Source organism: Argiope bruennichi, chromosome 3 (genome assembly GCF_947563725.1).
Source record: "Argiope bruennichi chromosome 3, qqArgBrue1.1, whole genome shotgun sequence".
NCBI lineage: Eukaryota > Metazoa > Arthropoda > Arachnida > Araneae > Araneidae > Argiope > Argiope bruennichi.
The window spans coordinates 70,615,478-70,636,857 of record NC_079153.1 but is presented as its reverse complement, the minus strand read 5'-3'; the positions used below and the strand labels follow the sequence as shown (position 1 = coordinate 70,636,857).

The 21,380-nt window shown below is 25.6% G+C and overlaps 1 protein-coding gene across 1 annotated transcript; it reads left to right on the top strand.

The window, feature by feature from the left end:
* Positions 1-6,684: 6,684 nt before the first annotated feature.
* On the top strand, positions 6,685-20,218 carry LOC129963276 (elongation of very long chain fatty acids protein 4-like). Its single transcript, XM_056077530.1, has 8 exons — positions 6,685-6,791; positions 10,099-10,194; positions 12,748-12,938; positions 15,060-15,143; positions 16,241-16,297; positions 17,381-17,486; positions 17,602-17,738; positions 19,313-20,218. The coding sequence occupies exons 2-8, from the start codon at positions 10,113-10,115 to the stop codon at positions 19,526-19,528; spliced, it is 873 nt and encodes a 290-aa protein (XP_055933505.1). The 5' UTR covers positions 6,685-6,791; positions 10,099-10,112; the 3' UTR covers positions 19,529-20,218.
* The last annotated feature ends 1,162 nt before the right edge of the window (positions 20,219-21,380 follow it).

Genomic DNA, 21,380 nt, shown 5'->3' with positions numbered 1-21,380 from the left:
TATATTCTATAATTTGATATAAGCGTATAGTGTGAGAACTGGGGAGTTTTAAAGATATTTAAAAAAACTAAAATGGGAACTTAAACTTACTATGACTGGTCAAAAGACCTTTTATGATTTTATTAAAGTTCTTGGAAATGTTATTAACAATCTATCACTTATATTTATATATTTCACTTCCACTCACTTCTACATATATTTTAATAAAAATATACCAAATGACTTTTTTAATATTCATACCTCTCCTGATATTATTTGTATGGAGAAATATATATAGTTTGTATTATCTGCCGCAACGGGGTTTTTGATCTGTAGAAGTGTTTATATGAAATACACATTAGTACGAATGATTCCTAGCCAAGTCTGTTGGATTACACATTTTTGCTATAATCTATATTAGTTCGAAGAAAAATATTTCCAAGAAGACAGGAACGAAGGAAGTTTTGTGGAAAAAGTGTCACCACAAATAATTATTTTACGATCATATCATTAGTTGCCTTTTGCAGTAATTTCGCAACTAATGATATGTTGGCATATCATTAGTTGGCAAAATACTGTTGTTGGAATTTTCCGATCAAATAAAAGAGAATTGCCGAAATTCTCCAAGCAGGCGCTGCGGCTTTCATACAAGTTATATAAATCGGATTCTTACTGTTTACAAAAGTAAGACAAGAAAAATGGTGCTCGGACGAAGCTCAAAGTATAAAACTATAAATATTGAGAAAAGTAACAATGCATGCCTGAAACTATCAGATTGTACCGTAACACGAAATTCGGTAAAAATATAACGCATCAGATGCTAAGAAAGCACTTCTTGAAATCAAAATCGTAACAATGGTCTTTGCAATTTATTTTTCAATGTATTTAATCAGGATGTGAATAGATTCATGGGTATTGTACAAAGAAACAGCAGGAAAAAATGCTACAAATATGCCTTTTTTTCAAATTTGCTGAAGAACTGACGAAAAATATCAATATTTTCCACAAAATGATATTTAAGAAAATTCTTCGTTTCGGGATTCGAGTGCGTGAAAAAATGTTAAAAAGAGTATAGAAAAGCAAACACAACAAATGCAAAACATGTATATGAAAAATGTGTACCACGAAGTCCCATAATTTACAAAAAATTGATCGTCAGTAATTTTTATTATTTATTTCCAAATTTAAATTTTTTGCGTTTCTTTCAATTTAATAAATAAAAAAAAAATATTTTATTCGTATACTAAAGTGAACTAAAAAAATTTTTTTTTTTGCTATATATCTTAAAATATATATCTTTTAAAAGAAAAATCATTTAACTTCCTGTAGCAGAAACAGGTATATCCGAAATGTCGGTAGTTTTAGTGTTAATGATAGTGGGGAGCGTTGGAATGCTTATTACTAGCAATAATTATTTTAAATCACATATCATAAGAAATATTATTTTATAAAATACAAAGTGCAACCGAAGGGGAAGTATTCACTCTCCCCTCCCTTTAATTTTTCTCCAAAGAATAACAGTATGGTCAAATATGTCCTTTGAGTCATTAAATCCCACAAACCCATTCATATAAAAGAGTGCATATATTTTACCGCCATCTATTGACAAAAAAATAAATTGAAAATGCATTTGTGATGAAATTTTAAGTTTTAAGAGTTCTTTATTGTAATTGATTTAAAAAAAATCGGAGTACGACTGTTTATTATTTGAATTATTTCACATTGATAGTTAGTTTATATTTAAGGAGAATATAGAAAATGAAAATAGTTACAATGAATAACACTTGATGAAAAATGAAAAATATTTTAGTTGCTTAAAAAAATTTAAATAATATTCATCAATCTGAAATTTATAAATAAAAAAAATCTTTGAAATTTCCTGTGATTCTTACCATTTTATGATTCTATTTTTCAAATATAATTTTTCTATCATTTCTTCCTCTCGCACATTGAAAATATTTTAACCTGGAAAGATTTTAAGAGAAAGAAAAGATTTTAAATCTGGTAACTTGATACATTGTAAACGTTTGGTATTTTTTCTGGCAAGGAAAGAAGTATGTTCTACTTTACTACATTTTTTTTGTGATATAAATTTGGTTTCAATTTCATCAATTTGTATCTTCTATAAGTATCCATATCTAACTTGGCTCTAAAAATATTTGATAAACGTATAAAAGTATTATTTTATTATCAATTCCATGATACAGTGAAACTAAAAAATGTGAGTTTTCTTAAACTCACTACATAAAGTACTACATAAAGTTTAGAAAATCCAAACACTTGCATAATAACTGCATAAAACACTTCCTTCTAGAAAACGATTCTATTTTAACAGATTATTTTTTTTATATAATTGTCTACTGATCAAGATAAAATAATACATTAATTTTTTTAACAGAGTATAAGTTTCTGAACTGACATTTGTATAATTTCATAATACATCGTAGAAAATTGAAGTTAGCTTAGGAAAAGTACATCTCTTTGAAGGAAATGGACTATAATTTGATAAATAAAAAAATTGCCTCTTACATGGTGCATCTATAATACATTAGGATAACTGTGAAAAATACTTTCACAATAAATATTTTTGAAAAGAATTTTATTCTAGTAAATTGTTTTTCACACAGTTTTCTATTGAATGAAACACAGTTATTAATTAGCATTTTTTGAATAACAGGTGCTTGTTTCTAAACTCTCTTTCTTTTGTTTGATTGCATAGCTTGCTGAAGAAAACTGAGCTTGAATATTGGAAAAATGCTCCATTTCGTAAAAAGAATTGATCCAAATTTCAAAACGCACAGTAACCTACTGCATGACTTTTATGTCACGTTTCGGTAAATGAGGAAAATATTAGCAAAACATATCTTCTAGAACATTGATTTCACTTTAGTAGATTATTTTTATATGGTCGTCTATTGAGCGAGACACAGTTGCTCAAGTTTCAATGAAAGTAATTGAATCATCAAAATAAATGACAAAAAAAAAAGACGTAAGAGAAGTTTTTTTTCCAAGAAAAAACCATATGGAAACACTCAAAAGAAGGTATACGCCCAATTACTAAATGTTTACGTGTTTTGGGAATGATAGTGACAATATCACCAAATGAAATGAAACGGGAAAAAAAAATATTTTCTATCCCAAAAAAACGTTTAGGGACAAATAAAGTGGGAATTAAAGAAATATCAAGAAGCATGTATCTCAACTTTCATTTAATTTGATTTGTTTCATATTGAAAAAAAATGGGATTTTATAATTGATTTTTTTTTACTCATTTCTTCATTTTCTACCTTTGAAAATTTGGATACTTGAGTATTCAGGATGTTAATATTCGTACAGCTCAATTATTTTTAAAAACTAATAATCATTTAATAGATTAATTTAATTAAATTTTGTTTCCTAGACAGTGGCGCTAAATGGTTTTGAATTTGTAAAAGTTATCTATCTCAAGAAAACGTAGAGTTTATAATAATGTATCATAAATTAATGATTACAAAATGGAAATTTATTAAAAAAAATTAATTTTGTTACATTATAGAAGTGCATGCCTAGATGGCTAAATTCCTTTATTTTTATTAAATTTATTAAAAAAAATTAATTTTGTTACATTATAGAAGTGCATGCTTAGATGGCTAAATTCCTTTATTTTTATTAAATTTATTGCAAACAATAGAATCTTCCCATATTTCCGTACTCGAAACCAATTCGAGAGAAAAACTCGTTTATAAAGAATCATCATACACACACACGTACTAACCGATTTGTGAAATATACTCTACCATTGCAATAGAACTGAAATGTAAAAAATTTATTTACTTCGATTATGCCCTGTTTAGAAGAGATCAAATTAAAAATGTAGGATTTCAAGAATCATAAATGAGTATAAACAAAAACAAAAAAAAAAAAGCATTGAGTGGAATTTTTTTTGAAAAATCAAGAAACAAACTGAACCAAAGATGTAAAAATAAGGAAATTACTATTATTTTTCAAAAAAAAAAAATATTTATTTATGTGAATTTTGAAGCATGTTTTAAAAATTTTAATTAAAAGAAAATTTAATAAAATTTAATAACTCTCAAAATACCGTAACACAAAATTAATTTTAATACCCTTTAAAACTTAAAATATTAACTTTTTAGTTTATTTGCAGTGAATGAAAATGAATTTCCACAGTATTAAAAATATTCTTCTTATATTTTTCAACAACAAATTTCGAAAAAAAAATTGAATAGGGTTTTTTTACACTTAAAACAAACAAAAGATGTAAAGATAAGGTAAATTACCATTATTTTTCAACAACAAAAAAGTGGAAAGAAGCAAAAAGTAATAATAATAATGTATTTTCTGGTGACAACGTGGTCTAATAAATTAAGCAATTTCTTAAAATTTCAATTAAAAGAAAATTAATTGAGATTTAAAAACTCTCAAATTATCATCGCACAAAATTATTAATCATACCATTTAATTTTTAAAATATTGCTTTTTTTATTTTATTTGCCATGTAATTTGTCCTGAATTTTCACAATTTTAAAAATATTTTTTTAGATATTTTTCCAACTACAAATTTCGAATGAAATCGGGGTCTTTTCGAATGTTCTCTCAAATATTTAATTTTATGCCTACTTATAATATTAAAAAATAAGAAAGAAATATTCTCTTATATGCTCAATTATCTCGATATCCAACACTTAATTAAAAGTTGGATTACTTTAATAATTATACTTTTAATGATACTGTGATGTCATGAAACTTATTCTATTAAGGAATTTCACATATTCAATAAACAGAACAAGTGTTAGATTATTAAAATAATGTTTATATAATAATCACAAATGGGGGCCTAAAATATTTGGTTAATAGAATTATGAATAAATATGTGTTAGTAGTTAAATTTAAATTAAATACGGCAAATATTCAAGTTCATGGCCAAAATTGGCATGGCTACAAAACTCAAAGAATTTTCGTACAATTTCTCATTTTATTTAATGAAACTCGTTTAGGTGTAATATTTAAGGAAACGAGCAATTGTTCCATTGTTTTAGGACACCCTGTGTATATTTTCAGTAAAATTGGACAGAAATGATGTTTGAGAAAATCCGTGTAGATTATGGAGATATGAAATTATTTCCTCAGTTACATGGTGGACATTTCATCGATTTTCTTTTAAGTAGTCTGAAAAAGGAATGATAATAATAGTAATACAGAAGAGTTCATTCTTTTCTACATTCATACTACATTCTTTTTGGCATTCCGCAGAATGCCAATGGAGTTAAGTGTGACTGTTGTATCATCTTTCATTAAGATAGTTTCTCAAGTATGGGGAAAAAAGTACTACTTTGCCAGTTGTCATTCAAGAAAGGAATTACAATATTTGAAAATTCCCAAATTAAAGTAGGAATGCAAAAAGGAAACATAGCATTAGAAAATAAAATAGTTTCTTTCTATAATTCTTTAAAAATTGAAAATGCTGCTTTAAGTGCTCAATAAGAAAAAAATGAAGAAATGCACCGAAAAAAACAAAACAGAATCACTAGCATTAAAACACAAGAATAAATCTTAAAAATATTTTGTCACTGTATTCGTAACTACAATTTCATTAAAAATTTGATTGCTGATACAAAAATGTAGAACATCGAATATTTTGATACAAATAATCGTTATGTTTACACTTATTTTAATTTTTACTGAACTATAAAAGAAATTTTCGCATAAAAATTTTTTATTATAACTTCATTCCTTTATTTTATTCTTTGCAGTCAAAATTCATTATGACAATTTCTTTATATTAATGCTTTTAGTCCTTATCCTTGCAGGAATTTTAACAACTCATTTTATATAATAAAAAGAAAAAAATAGTATTTTATTATTTTCCATTTTTTATTGTTAATATATTTCATAATTCATTATTATTAAAAAAATCTTGGAATAATTTTTTAAAAATTAATTTTAATTCTTCTCTATTCGATGAAAATACTGGCATTAAATTAAATTTAATTAATTCTATTGAATAATCCGTACTTAAGTTACGGAAATAAAAAAAGAGTACATTGTCATCTAGAAACTACATCTGTACAGAACTTCAAAACTTTTGAAGTCATCAAGAATGTTCAGATTTTTCCCATACACCATTTTCTCCATTGAAACAATTGAAATTAAATAAATGCATGTAAAAATTAGCATTATTTTGCTTAATTTTTCTAGAAATTATCAAGAAGCCCTGAGATGTGATTTTTCTGTGAACCTTACTTATTAGATGAGGAATATAGATTGAATAAAAGTATCACGCTTAAACAAAATGACATATTGCCTAATAGAATTCTTCTGGAAATTATCAAATACGATTTTTTGCTGAGTCACTTCTAAAAAAGAAATAAGACTAATGAAAGGCAGGAAAAAAAAATCTGGGTATATTCATAGAAATTTTAATTATCTATTAGCGTTGTTTGACAAACAATTCAGGAGAATTGTAATTAATTTTGTAGATGCTGTGGTAAATTAAAATGTAATATTTTATAAACAAATGTTTTACTTATTAAATATTTTTAATTAAAATATTTATATATTATAAAATTTGATAATCATTTAATTATATATAATATTTCTTTCCCTATTTCTCGAAATCATAAATAGTACTCTTCGAAGACCTTGAGATAAATTCGTATTTAAGTGCAATCGTTTTTTTTTTCACTCTGAATCCGAGTCATTAACGCTTTGTTGACGATTTGTTGCTTCCTTAAATACGTCGAAGAACTCACAGTGACATCATTATTACTGCTTGAATGATTTCAGCCCCACTTCTTATATACAGCCATAAAGTAAGTTATAATAATTTTCATTGTATTCAATAAGAAAAAGTTTTCATGTAGGAAAAATAATACGTAAATTATGTAAACTTTAACGGAAATGAAATTTCATGCTTCAATAATAATAGCTCCCTAATTAAATAATTAATAATTTTAACTATATAAAAGAAAAAAAAGCTAAATATTAATTTACATATAAACATATACAAACATGATGAGATATAGTTTTATAATTAAATATACATAATGCTCTTTTTTTGATTACTTATCTTCATGATACACATTTTAGACTTTTTAATTTTCTGAACTGAGGTCCAAAAGGGTTTAGCCTCATAGAAAAGTTCTGAGTAGAAAAGTGTATATATATTTTATATATCTTTCTTTGTAGAATTATCTCCAAAGTTTTATACAAATTTAATAGACAGTATAAACGGTAGCAATCACGTTTAATAATATAATGCAAAATATAATAGCTTAGTTATAAAATCATATGAAGAATTTAATCCATTAGAATAATTGTATTTCGAATAATTGTATTAGCATGCGCAGGAATGATCAAGCAAACATTGCAGAGAAATTCCAATGAAAATTCTACGCAGAATTAGTTTTTCTATTGTTTCAGCTTTTAGTTTATATGAAAAGCTCTAAGAATCTGTTTATTTGAAGTTCATTTCTTTAAAATAATGTTTTTATTTATTTTTAATACTTTGTAAATTTTTCGCGTGTTTATGCCAATTCTCTATGAAATACGAAGCTGAAAAATTATTAATTCGCTGTGACTCGGGATGATGATAAAGATCGGAGAGTTCTAAGTTCGAAACCCGATTCCACTGAAGAACAGTCATGTTAGTTGATGGCATGGCTCCACTAATATGGAGGGGGTCAGGCCAATCTCGCCGAGAGATAGGGTGCATGCTTAAAATTACGAGATCTGTCCCAAATTAGTCCTAGTTTCTTTATAAACAGGACGTCAACGAAGCTGAAATAAATGAAACCAACCTTAGTGAAGCATGCTGCGTTATTTTTAGAAATTAAAGTGTTTTCATTGAAATTTTGATATAAAATAACGTCTTTTTAAAATTTTTGATTCATCAAATAACTTTCTCATTCTCATGAAACTAATTAAATTTTACATTCATATGACAATGAGGAAATTTTTGGGTCATATGAATTAAAACTCAATGGGAAAAAATACCATTAAAGAAAATAAAAATAATAATAATAATTTTGAATTTTAAAAATATAATATTTTATAGAGAACTATAAATTATTGATCCTATGAATCTACAAAAAGTTTAGAATAATATCGATAAGAATGCAAATGATATATTTTCTTTTAGTTGCTTTGCCATTTTTTCACAGTTCAATAGGTTTAATAAAAACATTATCAACTAGAATAAATTAGTTCATAACTTAAGAATCGCCTGTCATTATTATTTTGAAAAATGCTATTAATATAACGATTTCACGTGAGTCAGCTTTTGAGAAGTTATTTTCTCCAAGTAGGAAAACGCCCTTACTCTATTTTTTTAAAGAATTTAGTGTCTGAGATACAAACAGATAGAATTAAAGCGATATAATTCATATAAAAATGCTGTTTGTTTATTTTTTATCAAAAAATAAACAAACAGCATCAAGCATCAAATTCTAGACAATCATTTCAAAATATGAGAGAATAAAAGAATCAAAAACAGCTTCAGGAATCTTAAACATTAAATTGAATATATATTATTGCCGTTTAATAATACTTAACAACACAGTACTGAATATCAGTTATTGCCGCTTACTAATTTACGCCCAATCGGCATGATTATTAGTTATGAATTTTTATTAATTTGTAATTTATGCAGTGTAATTAGACAATCACGAGCGCTTCAAATTTTAATTTTTCGAATAGCCAAAGGTTTTCTGTTTCCTTCAAATTCCTGTGAAAGTTTTGACGAAATAACGTCTGCAATTTCAATTTATTTTGAACAATTCGAAATCAAAACAAAAGGCACTAAAATTAATTTAATATTTGAATTGTTTTAGTTAATAAAATTCTTTTGCACTTTTTGTCATCAATGTTGTTAATAAATATTATTAAGGCCTTTAATAGTCTAAATTTTATTACTATATATTATATCATATTAAAAAGTATTAAAAACTTCTCAATTTAATAAAACTTTTTATTGGATAAATGTGAATTTCACGTTTAAGAATTTTAGCACAATTATTGTATTTATTTATTAAAATTATATAATTTATCTATCAAAAAATTTATTTTCAAAATTATAATTTTTAATTACTGTACACCACTTATTAAATCATTTCTATTTATTCATTAATTATCAAATATTGATGAAAACTATTAAATATCAAAAATAAGTCTTCATTATTGTTTTTGTGCATTTTTAGGATTCCTCATTTTTTTGTTGTCCTGAGTTTTAGACTTAATTTATATTTTCGAATAAATATAAATTTTATCTTGTCCCAGCATCTTTAAATTAGCCCAGTTCTAAGCTTTAACAATTACTAAGACCTCCCCACTCCAATTATCAATTCAATTAATGCATAATAGGTAAAGATTTGAAAGACAAAATTTTGAGTTTCTGTCATAGGTTTTTTTCTTCTTAGGTTTTTATTTTTCAGTTTCGCCGTTATTTTAAATTCATTCCATGTGATTTCTTTCCTTCTGAGTGTTAATTTTTTACTCCATAGTAGTTTGAAAAAGAATACTGTAGAGGGACGAGACTCTTTATACCTCCATTATGAGATAGATGAAAATAATAGACGAGTTTCAGGAAACAGTTATTTAATTATTTTCTAAGTTCCACATTTCACAAGACAAAATAAACACGAGTACGAAAAATACACGACACTCACTTAGAATCCAATCTAATAATGACCCTACAAGAAGGATCATGGGAAATACACATTGATGTTAGTAAGGTAACGCCATCTGTTGAACCGAATGTGAAGGTAATAGAGTTATGTAACCTCTACAATACTTTAATTGTAGCCTTTCTATATTTTTACAATACAATAAAAAATCCATCAAACTCAATATTAAAAAATTTAATTTTCAGAAAACGTTAAATTACAAAAATTTTATTTGATAGCTAATTAATTATATTTATAATTATTTCAATTATTCGCTGATTTAGTTGGAATATATTAAATTCATAATATAAAATAATTACTGAAAGTACATAACCTAAAGAAGGATAAGAAAGAAATGAACAATTCGCATCTTGATTTGATTTCGAAACAAATCCCGATACAACAGCAGTAATTGGCAGATGCAAAGTAAAAGAAATAATTTTTCTCTCTGTTACAGACCATTTTCTCCTAATGTCTCTCATAAGTGATGGGCTGAACTCATTAACAAACATGACGTTCATAGAACATATGAAGGAAACATTGGAATCTGGTGGTAATGATTCTTAATTTATTATTTTGCTTGCAATTCGTTGAAAATATAACTGAAATGTTTTTATATGTCTTATTTTTAATTAGTTTCAAAAAATCATTCTCAGATATTTTTATTTAACTTGAATTATTTCATGCTTAAAGATTGAATTCTTAAAATCAATTTTTCTTTTAATACTTTATGAATTAGAGATTTGACATTTTGTGCAACTACTTTTTAAGAATACTCTGTTTTAATATTCCCAGACTTGTTAACAATTAATTAATAACTAAATTAAATTTTGAATTCATATTATTTCTAACGCCTTAATGAATTTTATGTTTTAAATATAGAAAACAAAACATTAAAAAAATTGCACTGCCCTTTAATACATTAATAATAGTGTACTAGTAAAAATTGTTTTTATTTAAATTTATTATGTACATTATGTTTGGAATAACTATTAAAATTATTTTTTCTTTCAAAAGGAATTTTTATTTCTTTGTTAGGAAAATATAAACCAACTAATATTTTATTCGTATATTTCTTCTAAGTGCTTTTTAAAAGGAAAATTTTAATAAATAAAACATTATGTTGAAATTTATATATTCATCGCGATACTTTTTCTACAATTCTTTTCATCAACGTTTCTTAATTATAATCAATTAAATAACAAATATAAAAAGTTTTGCAATTTCTTTGATTTTTCAACTTTGTACTATATTATGATTAACATTCTGATTTCTAACAATTTTGCCTCTTCTCAGTTGATTTAAAATAACTTAATATTTTATAAAAAAAACTTATTTCATTATTTATTTTTTACTTATAATAAAAAACTATTTCAAAGAATATATTCTAATCAAACGGTTGAAATTTTGATGAATTACAACATTTTAGTTAAATAATTGATAAAACCAATCATGATGAATAGTCCATTTTTTATTACTTTACTACATATCTTTTACTTATTTATATAAATTTACAAAACTTTTGATGAAAAAAGTCCCTCAATTTCGGATTATTTAATAATTAGAATATTAACTACTAACCATCATTAAATAAATCTAAATTAGATAATAATAAATTTATTATTAACTAATACTTAGAACTAGTGTATCACGTTCTGATTTTCTTATATATGGCATGTTTTGCAATGATATAGTAATTATTATTTCCTGCTGCTATTATCCTGTTATAATTCTTGGCCTTATTGTTATTTTCTAGGTAGTGAAACATTCAGAATATTTTTATTCTATTTTTACATCAAAACTTATTTTAATACATTTCCCATTTTCTTTTACATTTTCCAGCAGATTTGTTAAAAATTCTTTTACATCAATGGAATAATTAAACATATTAAATGCAAAATAATTTTCAACTTTTAAATTTAATTTAAAAGTTCGAATCGATTCCTTTTATCAAGATTAAGAAAGCAGTTAATCTTCCTAAATTTTGACTATATTTATTTTGTTCGGATAAATGAATTTAAATGACAAATTTAAAACCTTAAAGAAAAATAGCTTTCTGAAATTATTTAAATGAAATTCCATTGACATATATGATAAACAAAAATAATGACTTAAAATAAATAAAAATTAATAATCTAAATAACAACAACGATTTCTCATCATACTATCTGTATAAAAACTTCAAAAACACCTAATCTTTGCTAATATAAAGTTTGACTATTTTTCTTTTACAGATATTAATGCAGTAAAATAATTATCAGTAATAAACTCTGTTGGACCAAAATCGTATTGAAGTATTTTATTTTTAAATTTATTCTCCAATAATATGGGGCCGTGGTGGCCTGGTGGTAAGGTCTCGGCTTCGGAACCGGAAGGTTTCAGGTTCGTGACCCGATTCCACCGTAGAACCGTCGTGTAAAGAGGTCTGTTGCACGCTAAATCTGTCATAACCGAACGTCCTCCCACTGGTGTGGTGCGGTGCGGTGTGGAGAGGGGATGCCAGCTCAGGTGTCATCCTCGTCGTCTGACCGCTGTTTAAAATTACGAGGTCCGTCCCAAAACAGCCCTAGTGTTGCTTTAAACGGGACGTTAACATAACTAAACTCTCCAATAATATGAAATCATTCATTTATGCGTACTTAGCATTATTTTGTTTATTGTAGGATTTATTTCCCAACAAATTAAACTTTATGTAACTATTAATATGCCATTTCCTGAAGCTACATGACGTTTGTTTTGGATGTATCTCGTATTTTTGATATACGGTGGCGAGGTAGTGAAATTGACATGTGAAAATAATCTGATTTTCTCTTCGAAGTTCATTTGTTATATGACAATCAATTGCAATAACGAATCGAGATCTACAAATCTCTCAAAACAGAGAATATTGTAATGATTGGCAACTCAATTATCATCAGAATGTGATGATAATTCAGAATTATGAACTTCGTATCAAATAGACGTCATATTGTTTAAAAACTTGATGTTTGTATAATTAAACCAAAAACATCTATTTGGTAGTTAGCGTATTCCAGTTGTATAAATATTATTTGATTGTTTCAAATTTTTTTTTTTTTTATTTATCCATCAGTGAATTGCTTTTCAGATCCCATTGTTAGAAGATGGCCAATGGTTGAGACCAACTATTTACCTTTTCTGTACAGTTTTCTGTACGTAATTTTCGTCACAAAGGTAGGACCATCTTTGATGAAAAATAGGAAACCCTTCGAACTGCGTTACCTTATGATTGCTTACAACTTTGCCCTTGTAACTATATATTTTGTTTGTGTCTCAGCGGTAAGTGTATCCACTTTTTTTTATATTATCTGTGAGGCGTTTATGTGCCATTTTGTATTCTATAATATCGATAAAAGTCTTCCTTTATATGGTGTGATACATCATAATAAATTACCGTTCCATTCTGTTGCTAAAGGGAGATTATTTTAGAGTGTGTCGCTCTGTTTGAAGTATATATCGACGATGTCTAAGCTTTCATACCACTCCCAAAACTTTATATTACACTTGTGAAAGATTAGTTTGACTTAACGAGTCTGATACACACTAAGCCCATATGATCGGATGATCAAATCTTATTCCAGGGAATAAGATTTCAAATTGGGCTCTCCAAATTCCAAAGCAGACCCATTTCACGTAGAATACAAAGCTATTAGGCAATCACAGCTATTGGGTTACTAAATAGCTGTGTTGATAGTGGTGGTATTGGCTCTTTAAATTTTAATTCTAGAACACATAAAAATTTACTACAATTATTATTAGATAAAAATGAAATTCATTGCTTCATATCCAGTCACGCAAAGCTTTAAGTTAATAATTAAAGAAAAGGAAACATTTCAATAATAATAAGAATTTTGGAATGTACCTGGTAGGTACAAAATATTACATTTAAAATGTCTGCACTTGACAAAAATTCTGCAATAATCTTCGGGAAATATACGTTACCAGTAAGCAATTTCCATCTCATAGGCTGGTAAAATGAATGTACCATTTATCACTAAAATTTTATAGTCCTCTATGATATTTCTATTTTCAATGTTAAAAATTTTATAAATTTTTCTAAAGCTTTGTACATTTTATTCATTTAATATTAGTTTTCAATGTTGCGTCCACATAGAACAATTAAGAAAAATTAAAAGAATTATCGTAAAGCTAGGAGTATACAAAATTTCATGAAATAAAGTAAAAATTGATTTCTGAACTGTTTCGATTTTCAAGATAATGTTGATTTTAGTTTCGATGGTTTGATTTTCACCTCGTTAAACAGGCAAAGAGGACTGTTAGTGAAAAGTGGTTTTATTGCAAAAAAGGAAGAGGCAAAGTATCTTTCTTTTTTCTTTGTGGAAAACAAAATCTTTAAAAATATCTGAGATTTCATCCAGATATAATAAAGATGATATTTACCAACAACCTGAAATGGGTATCAATTATTTTTTAAAAAAAGCAATGAATTTTAAAAAATACGCACCCATCTTTAACTTTGGAAATACGCAATATAGTTGATATGAACAATTACAAAGTCATTTTAATTCAAACTTGCAGAATCAACTGTTTGGAATTTTCAAGGCCTTTAGCAATGATTAATTAAAAATATACCGGTAAAAATGATGGATCTCTTTTGAAAATAATTCCGAGTCGGTCCATTCAAGGTTTTATAGCTTAAAAATAATCATATGGTTATTAATAACAATCAAATTTCTTTGTAATGATTCGTTATTAGTATATGTATTAATACATATATTAGCGTATATGTATTAGTATATGTATTAATATATTTATTAGCGTATATGTATTAGTATATGTATTAATATATTTATTAGCGTATATGTATTAGAATATGTATTAATATATTTATTAGCGGATATGTATTAGTATATGTATTAATATATATATTAGCGTACATGTATTAGTATATGTATTAATATATATATTAGCATATATGTATTAGTATATGTATTAATATATATATTAGCGTATAAGTATTAGTATATGTATTAATATATATATTAGCGTATATGTATTAGTATATGTATTAATATATTTATTAGCGTATATGTATTAGTATATGTATTAATATATTTATTAGCGTATATGTATTAGTATATATATTCGTTATTAGTATATGTGTTAGTATATGTTCGTTATTAGTATTATGTATTATGTTTTTAAAGAATGTCTCATTTTATTTTAATATTATGATTAATTTTACTATTAGTGAATGCAACCTTTGATTAGGTAGTTATTAAACTGACTTATTTTTTTGAGTTTTTCTTTTTATTCTGATCGAAGATAATGTAATGCATTTTAAATTTCAAACATGTCACATTTGGGATAAATAATAATGTTGATTATTTCAATAACTAGAATCTACAAATGAAGAATAAAATAATATTTTAATTTCAGTTAATTTACATGTTCTTCACGACTGATGCTTACTACAGAGTGTGTTATCCGACAGAAATCAAAAGATACCATTATACATATTATGTAAGTATACATTATTATTGATATAGACTTAACAAATAAATAAACGTACTTGCTCTTACTTCTTGTAAACATTAAATAGCTCTATCATATTTTACAAAAATTCATAATTTTTTGATTCGTTGAACTATTAAACATATTTATTTATTTCATACAAATTATTTATAAATCGAATTTTAAAAATTGTTTATCTTCAAATAATAGAATTGAAAAAAAAATAATGAAAAAATAACATTTCTAGTGAATTGAAATTTCACACTTAGATAATTAATCCTTTAATTTCCTTAGGTTAATTGCAATCGTTATTATTGCCACTCTTATAAATAAATCTAGCATTTTTTTTCATCGAAGAACATTTCGTTTTGTTTTTAATTTTAAAAATCTAATATATAATCAAGCACTATAACAGTAAGATCTAATTCGATTTAATCAATCTATAATGCCCCAGCTAGATTGGTAATAGAAACAGCTCGATAACATTTCGAAGGCACTTCTAATAAAAAAGTAATTTTAATTTTTGAAAGTTAATAATTATGGAATCAATTTATATAAGTTCATAAATTTAGTAATCAGACATAATTAACTATATCTAGGATCTATTAATTAACTATCTCCCTAACAATCACTAATAATATGAGAAATTTAGCATTTTTCTTCAAATAATATTCTTTTATAGCATTTTCTCAAAACTTTTCTGATTGATCGTTTTATTTTTAAAAAAGTGTTTATCCAAGAGTTAGGGTTCCTCTAAACATTTCCGTAAAAGTTTTATTGAAAATAAAGAGTTCAAAATATATTCATAAATACTTTCTTTTAATAAAAAATAATAGGTCTTCATAAAGTTAATGGTTTTGATATATTATATGATTGATATGTTTTGTCATTTTAAGCCTACATCGTTCAACAGAAAAAAATACATAAATTGCTTTTTTTTAAGGTTATATTTTTGCTTTCAGATTCTGTGATTTTCAGTGCTAACAAAAATCTTCTGATAAGTTATTTTATTTAGAAAAATATGTTTCTTTATTTATGTTGACATTTTGTCTTTAAAAATACGACCTTGTATTTATACCTAAAACACAATTTTGGTTGATTTTCAGGCAGCAACAGCTGGTTGGATTATATACATATTAAAATATGTGGAATATGCAGATACGGTATGTTTAATTATTTGTTCAAATTCTTTCGTCATACTTCGAGCTATATAATTATAAACAATTTTCTATTGCATTTAAAAAAAAATATGTCCACCTGACAATTGTGGTTTAACCATGTTTTGAACATTAAATAGTTCATGATGGGTCTTCTGCAAACGTATCACAAATAAATTAACATTTCAAAATTTCCTTTCAGGTGCAAAATTGTTGGATTTCGAAAGTGATGACTGATTTCAAAATGATACTGTTTAATAATTTCTTAATTATATTTAATAAAACGAGTTTTTAATTGTTTTATTGTCGTATATAGGTATCTAGTTCTTTGAATCAAATCGAAAATTGAAGATCATTTTTTTAATCATTTTTTTATTAAGAAATGATTAACAAACATATCTACATCATGGAGGTTAACTAATAAAACTATTTTTTATTGTTTAATTGATCAATAATAAATAATGAAATAAAAATCAAATCCTACTACAGAATCTAGTAAATAATTTATCAAGTACATAAAATAGAAAAACAAATGAACTAGAATACTAAATGGAAGTGATTTTTTTGTTTTAAAATATTTTATATCTCTAAATTTTTAACCGGAAAAAGTAATTATTAGTATAATATTGATTCAAAAATAACACTAATTTTAATTTAATCTACGATTTTCTCCTTTAAAATGTTCAAAAATTTCAAAAATAATCAGTGTCATAATATTAATTTCATAAATAATTTTAATTTCGCTTTTATTCGTATTCCATATATCTGAATTTTTGAAATGCTTTTCAAATTATCAGTATATTATTTCTTGCAAAAATAACAGTAACTTTGACCACTTTCAAAAATTCGTGGCTTGGCATTTAAAAAATATATAATAACATGATCCAAATCCTACATGAATACTACTAGATTTTTTACTTATGTAAAATACTTTTTGATATTTTTAAACTCTATTTACATTTTAATTCATTTTCCTAAGCATTTCATTTAATAAATTAGTAAAATTAAAAACGAATAGTTTCTTTCAAACATAAAAAATTCTCTGACAGCACATCTTGAAATAATTTTGTTTTTTGTATTTATTTTCAGATATTTTTTGTACTGCGAAAGAAAAACCATCTCATTACAAATCTTCATGTTATCCATCATGCAATCCTACCCATCCTGGGTTGGATTCTGTTCAGATCGGAAAGAAGTAAGATTTTGGGCATTACTTTTATCATGTTTATTTTTGTAGTTCGTTAAAAAACTTTCCTTAGTTTATTTCCAAAGTATATCCCCTTTCAAAATATCATGTACTGATATTTCAGGTGGTTTCCAATTTGTGCCTGGAGTCACCAATTCCATTGTGCACATAGTGATGTATACCTACTATGGGCTGGCTGCCATAGGACCAGAAGTCCAAAAACATTTGTGGTGGAAAGAATACCTTACCAGAATGCAAATAGTAAGCAGTTTCTCTTAATACAGAATATATTTGCAAAAAATAAATGAATAAATATATCAAGTAAAAATTTGAGATAATTACTTTTAATATTAAGAGTATGCAGATAATTTGTGGGCAAATTAATTGGATATCTTTGAAATAATTTCAAAATGATTCGTTGTAACATGAAAAATTACTGCATGCTAAGCATTAATATTACATGAATGATTGCAAAGCATTATAATAAGCACATTAATGATTGCAAAGTTTATGACAAACACATTAATGATTGCAAGCATTTATTGGCATTTTGAATGAAAAATTACATCTTTATAACAATGCACAATTTCTTTTATGCACTGAAATATCACAGAATATTTTCTAACAAAGCTGCGTGGATCTCTTAAATTCATTACTTTAACTCTTTCCGTATTTAGAAGAACGTACCTTACATTAATTATTAGTTAGTATGGTTTTCATTTTTTCTGTCCCTGGAGCAAAGATTAACCACTGTAAAATCAACACAGTAACTGGATTTGTATCTTGCGAGGAAGCTAACTCAGAAATGTAGTATTCGATTTTTTTTTCTATTTCTCGCAAAACTGTCAAGATAAACCAAACGACTGTAACCCCAATGAATAGATACCCCCCGAACAGAATAGTTTCCAGAAAAAAATTATTCCTATCTGAAAAGCTGAACATGATCTATTTCAAAAAAATACGATTTATCTATCTCACACTGTATGTGGCAAGTATATACTAAATCGAACATGGCAGTCTAGCTTAAGGATTGTAATTTTGCTTTAAAAAAATATGAAAATGATCTGGATTATCTAGAAGACGTCTGTCGTCTCCTGCTGATACGCTGTTAGCCGAATTATTGCAACTCGTCCAAGCATTCTGGTAAATCGAAAATCATAAAAGAGACGACAGAAATTCTGTATAACGTTTTTCTGTTGTTGTGTTAATTAAATGGGAATCAATCTGATAAATCCTTTTCTTATAATAATAATATCGATGCAAAATGTAAAATTGTCAAGAGATTGTTCTTCCTCTTCTTATTTCAGTTAAAAATTTATTTGCTAACAATCAGGCCTCAACCAAAACTTTAAAGTTAATATTAATAAAGCTGATATGAAATGAATTGTTTAATAATCTGAAAACTATTTCAATGATCCAGTAGATATCCAGTCGGAAAAAGCCAGATTACCAAAAGCGCCAAATTTGTTGAAATTTTTTAAAGTATTTTTTAATTACAAAATCTAAGTATATTCCGCAGAATGTTATAAACCACACATTGTTATGCATAAAATTATGTTATACATTTTACAAAAATTGGGAAATAGATTTCGCAATTTTCTAATTTATATCGCTTTAAGGTCACTAAAATCCATACGCTATGATTTATTTTTCCTTTAACACTTTCCATTCGTTGGACACAGCGAATAGTGCAAAGCCAGATTTCTGAAAATCTACAATATTTTGATTTTTAGTAAATTTAAATACATTGAATAACTTGAATATAAAATTTTAAAAATTATATATTTGTAATATATGAGTTTGGATTTATAACTAAAATGCTGTTCTCATTTCAGCTGCAGTTTATAGTGATTATCCTCTTCGTGACAGTGATTTTACCCATTACCGGATGTACACCAACTAAGCATGGAATCTATATTGACATAGCCTTTGCTCTCATCTTCTTAAGTTTGTTTATCAATTTTTACACAAAGACATACAAGAAATCTTTGGATAAAAGTGGAGATTCTTTTGCATCGAGATTGAAAAGCAAAACTTCAAAAGCACAATAATAAGGGACTTTAGTGAAGTAATTAAACATATATTTTTTTTATTCACAGCGTATATTACGTACTATAAAAGGCCATGTATAACAGGCATTAGTAAAAATCGTTTTAAGATGGTTAAATTCTTACAAATTCTTCTCTCCAAAAGGTATATATATATATATAACAGTTACGGTTTCAGAAGAAAAATTTTATTTTCTCCTATGAAATATTCTTGGCATGTATATCTTTCGTGGAAATTTTCCGTTATGTATGTTTTTACCATGGCATTTTTCTGATTGTTATATATATATATATATATTCTATCGTATTTTTCTAATTTTTGATTTTGTAATGAATGAAATAGATAAAATTATTCTTCTGTAAATTCTTCCAACTGTTATATACGCCTTTCATGAGAAATCTTCTATTATAGATTTCTCCCATGCCTTTTTTCTATATAGCATATGTTTCTATTATTGCATTTTTCTGATTCTCACTATTGAAAGCACTGAAAATAGATTTTCGGTAAACACACATGAGTTACATAAAATAAATTACAATTTTTGAGATATTTTATCTCTATGCTTAGAAACGGGAATATGAGAAAATAAGAATTATAGAATTGTTTTAAATGCTATGATTTTGCAATCACTGTTTATGATCATAAACATTCAAAAGATTTTTAATTGTTACAACTGTGTATATTTTATAAATAAAGAGTTTACTTTTAAAGTTGTTTATTATTTTGTGATAAATAGATGTGGTTTCAACAAGTTATATTACGAACAAAAATTTAATTATAATTCTCTAGATTTTTAAAGAATTTTAAATAGAAATGAAGAAGAATGAACATTTTTGGAACTTTGAAATATTGGATAATATAATAATAGTAAAAACAGTCGACATATTCATAATGATAAATTATTTGTTATGTAAAATTATTATAATTAAAGCATCAATTTACTAATATTTTTTTAAAAGTAAGCAGTTATATAAACTTATCTATCTTACAAGAAGTATATAAAATATAATTATAAAAAATAATAAAGATATTTCATAAAAAAAAATTCGATATATTTCTCAATTATTTTACCATAAACTGTTAAAATTAATTCACCGTGAAATTTTTTTTTACTGGTAGTCGCCTCAAGTCGATGGCATCCAATTATCCATCAGCTTACCTTGAGTTTATCTTAAAAGGGACTGCATCCATTTTACTGAAAATGACAGGAAAAGGTGTTATTTTTACATTGTCGCCCTTTTAAATTTTGCTGTAACAATTTTTGCATCTTCCAGAGATATTCCCATACAATTATCAATAAATTATACAAATTAGACTTTTTTAACAAATATTTATTTTTTCGTATACAAACTATGTAAATGAAAATTCTTGCAATCATGAAAAAGATTGACATTAAAATATTAATAAATTCTCAAGCTTTTGACATCTGAAGGAAAAGAAATTAAAATATTTTTAAAACTATGTTTGTCAACAATAAAACTGTAATAATATTATATTTATCCAGAGCAATCTGGATAAATATAATCTTGTATATCGCCTTAAGATCAAAACTGAAAAATTCTATCAATTTTTGAAAAAAATCTCTACAAGAAACATAGTATATCAACGTTTACGTGCGTTTGAAAAGAACAATGCAAAAGCACAATGAATTAAATAGATGAAATTTGATGTATAATTTTTCAATCAGAATTGTAAATTTGAATTAAGTACGCAATCATGTTGTCCTTCTAATTAATCACATTGTTTAAAATAACCACTGTTTGATTTTAAACTAAATTTTTCGAGCTGTCATTGCTTTTGAAAATCAGCTAATTTCATAACTTAACTAGCTAGAACGAAGAGCATGAACAAAAT

What these genes read in the sequence shown, in the direction of transcription:
- LOC129963276 (XM_056077530.1), top strand. Translation starts at nt 10,113, where the DNA reads ATGTCTCTCATAAGTGATGGGCTGAACTCATTAACAAACATGACGTTC. An exon ending in ATGTGGAATATGCAGATACG is followed by an intron (nt 16,298 to 17,380) that starts GTATGTTTAATT and finishes ATTTATTTTCAG; the next exon opens with ATATTTTTTGTACTGCGAAA. An exon ending in ACCTTACCAGAATGCAAATA is followed by an intron (nt 17,739 to 19,312) that starts GTAAGCAGTTTC and finishes TTCTCATTTCAG; the next exon opens with CTGCAGTTTATAGTGATTAT.